General features: G+C 38.1%; 1 protein-coding gene across 1 annotated transcript in view; it reads left to right on the top strand.

Annotated features, from left to right (window-relative positions):
- LOC102671115 (paired box protein Pax-5-like) overlaps positions 1 to 3353 on the top strand; it is a 135173-nt gene that overhangs the window by 98989 nt on the left and 32831 nt on the right. Inside the window, exon 3 of the mRNA XM_031508790.1 lies at positions 2459 to 2624. Coding sequence (XP_031364650.1) covers positions 2459 to 2624 — 166 coding nt within the window. The remainder of the gene's footprint in view (positions 1 to 2458; positions 2625 to 3353) is intronic.

Genomic DNA, 3353 nt, shown 5'->3' with positions numbered 1-3353 from the left:
TGGAGATTGCCCGCGCGATAAAGCTCGACGGGGGTGGCGAGGGAGGGAAAAAAAGGCGGATCGGTGGTGGATTCGGAGGCCGCCTCGATTTCGATAACAATGATGCTTCTGTGATATAGAGTGTGGATGGATGATTGGTGGTAATTAGTAGATTGTTCGAATGCGAAGGGGTGAGGAAAGGGCTCCTGTTTACTTTACTTAGGGGATAAAGAGGTATTACGGATTAAGGAGAATTGGTTATTATATTAAAACGTGATATGTTGTTATTGGATATTCAAAAGTTTCTTGCCTTATCTTATTTTAGAAACGTGTACATTCCAAACTTTTAGAATCCTCTAATAATTACAATTTTCTTTGATTAATTATTGACAATAAAGCATAGTATTGAGATAGAATAAAATTTTTAATTTTAAAAATCATCAATCACTTTTAACTAATTTATTTATATATATATAAACGTTCGATATGATTAGAATTAGATTATTAGAATCCTCTAATAATTACAATTTTCTTTGATTAATTATTGATAATAAAACATAGTATTGAGATAGAATAAAATTTTTAATTTTAAAAATCATCAATCACTTTTAACTAATTTATTTATATATATATAAACGTTCGATATGATTAGAATTAGATTATTAGAATCCTCTAATAATTACAATTTTCTTTGATTAACTATTGATAATAAAACATAGTAGTGAGATAGAATAAAATTTTTAATTTTAAAAATCAGCAATCACTTTTAACTAATTTATTTATATATATATAAACGTTCGATATGATTAGAATTAGATTATTAGAATCCTCTAATAATTACAATTTTCTTTGATTAATTATTGATAATAAAACATAGTATTGAGATAGAATAAAATTTTTAATTTTAAAAATCATCAATCACTTTTAATTTATTTATATATATATATAAACGTTCGATATGGTTAGGATACTTTTGCGGCCAACTGCACAAAACAATCGCGGATAATTTCCGTGGCGAAAGAAACTCGAATACTTTGGGCGTGTGCGAAAGCTGAACGACCGTGGGACAAATCTAGAATTAATTTTCTAGTAGAATAATCCCGGCTGAACGGGCAACAAGAAGATTCGTATCAGATCTTATTATACCCGGCTGCGTTACTGGAGCGCGTTAAAATCTCTCTCCTCTCGGAGAGGAGGAGAAGGAGGAGGAGGAGGAGGAGGAAGAAGAAGTCGATTAAGACCGGGTAAAAATAAGGAGCGAAAGCGAGGGATGAATAACGCGTGACACGAGTTAAAGTTAGTTGGAGGGGTTGGAGAAACAACGAATGATGATCGAATCATCGGTGCACTGGCACGTACACGGGGACATATGTCGCGGTCCGTCGCAGGACCCTCCATTTACGATATTAGATGGAAGTTGGCGCGTTAGGTGGTCGTAATGCGCGAAAATAAAGTCGTCTCGCGTATGGAGTGGAGTGCGGGATGGAAAATCGAATGATCTGGAACACGTTGCTTTCATTATTGGCAAATGCGCCTCGAAAGAGGGAGGAATGGAAGAGGGGGGAAGAAATACATTTTCGGGAATAAAAGATGAATTAAGAAAGGATGTGTTGGGATAATTGGATTATATTGTTATTCTCGATTTGCTTGATTTTCTGAAAGGTATGATATTTATTGTAAGACGTTTTTAGTATTTTCTATAGTTTTTTACAATATAATTGTAATTAATTAGGATTTATTGCGTATGAGGAATGTAGAAGTACGTAGATCGATCTCAAGGTTGAGGATAAGTTTGTTTCAAAATAGATTCTTATTTTTGTCTCTGTGTGGAATATTGTATCTATTTTTTACTATATACTATATTTCTGAAATCTTGCCAATCTTAATTGAATCTTCTACGAAAACTCATTCTTTCTCAATTGTCGCGCGATTATTTCCAAGTTCCAAATTCGAAAAATCGATTAATTTTACGATATCAAAATCTTCTTCTAACAAATCCATATCCATCTAATTTCCAATTCGATCAATGATCAATCAATTATTTAATAAGAGATTTTTGAATCACGTTCCATTTTCACGCCCCCTCTCACGAACTTACACAATTTCGATCGAACAATGAAAGTTTTTTTATACGATAAAAACAATAATATCTTAAATATACATTACATCACAAAAAGCACACGCTCTTAAAAAAATTTGCACGTCCTTCTCTGATATCCGACGATCTCGATGCGAGATCAAGAATTATTTCACCCTCTTTCCATAACCTTAAACATCCCTTAAAAAATCTCCTCGAGCAAAACTCCTCCAAAGTGTGTCGATGTAGAGCGGAGAGCGTAAGATCGAAAATTGGGGGCCGATATCGGTGAAGGTAATCGAAAGATCGGGAACGATCGTTGTTCGAGAGGAAAGTTCGGCCTCGACGCTCCTCGGTTGTCCCCCCTTCTCGGCTAATGCATTATCGATTTCCATTTTCCAGGCCACGGCGGAGTTAACCAGCTCGGCGGCGTCTTCGTGAACGGAAGGCCCCTACCGGATGTAGTGAGGCAGAGGATCGTCGAGCTGGCGCACAGCGGCGTCCGACCGTGCGACATTTCCAGACAACTCAGGGTATCTCACGGCTGTGTATCCAAGATACTGTCGAGGTGAGTACCGAGACACAATCCCGCCCGTATCCGTTACAACCGCACCACACTTTTGCTTTTTGCCCCCCTCCTTTCCCCACTTCGATCGATCTGATTTGTTATTACTGCATCAGTATGTGCGGTAAGATTCCTCGATCATCATTGGAAACGATTGCTTCCAATTGGTCAATCCATTAATTAAGAATTTAGAGAAGAGTTTCTTCGTAGCTTCGTAGATTCCTTTTTGTTATTTAGAAAGAATCAAGTGTGGATATGATAGTTTCAGTTATCCAAGAATTTTGCATTTAACCAGAATCCATATTTGAAAAGAGAGCTACCAAGAGACACTTTCACTCTCATAACGAAATCGAAACGACAAAAACCTTGGCAATCGTCAATCCTCGTATATATATGTATATATAGAGAAGAGAATCTAACTCGTGGATAACGCAGTAATTTCCGCGCTTAAGTTCCAAGTGGCCAAGGAACGAGAAGAAAGGAGCGGAGATGCACGAGAGGGAAAAAAGTAGATTCGGGAGTGATTTAATTAAAGACGGTGTTAGGACCACGAGGCGGACGAGGCTGGGGACGGGCGAAATTGCGACGCCGGAAGGAAGGAACCACCCCTCTTCCGGCCACGGTGGGGGTTGCCAGCGGGTGCGACGATATGCGGTTTCCATGTTTTTTCCACCCTCCGCCCCGCGTTACATAACGGGTGGCCTCGTGCCGTTTTGATGGCCCGAATGTCAT

This window comes from Apis dorsata, unplaced genomic scaffold, assembly GCF_000469605.1.
Source record: "Apis dorsata unplaced genomic scaffold, Apis dorsata 1.3 scaffold_99, whole genome shotgun sequence".
Taxonomy (NCBI): domain Eukaryota; kingdom Metazoa; phylum Arthropoda; class Insecta; order Hymenoptera; family Apidae; genus Apis; species Apis dorsata.
This window is presented reverse-complemented; position numbering and strand designations above follow the sequence as displayed.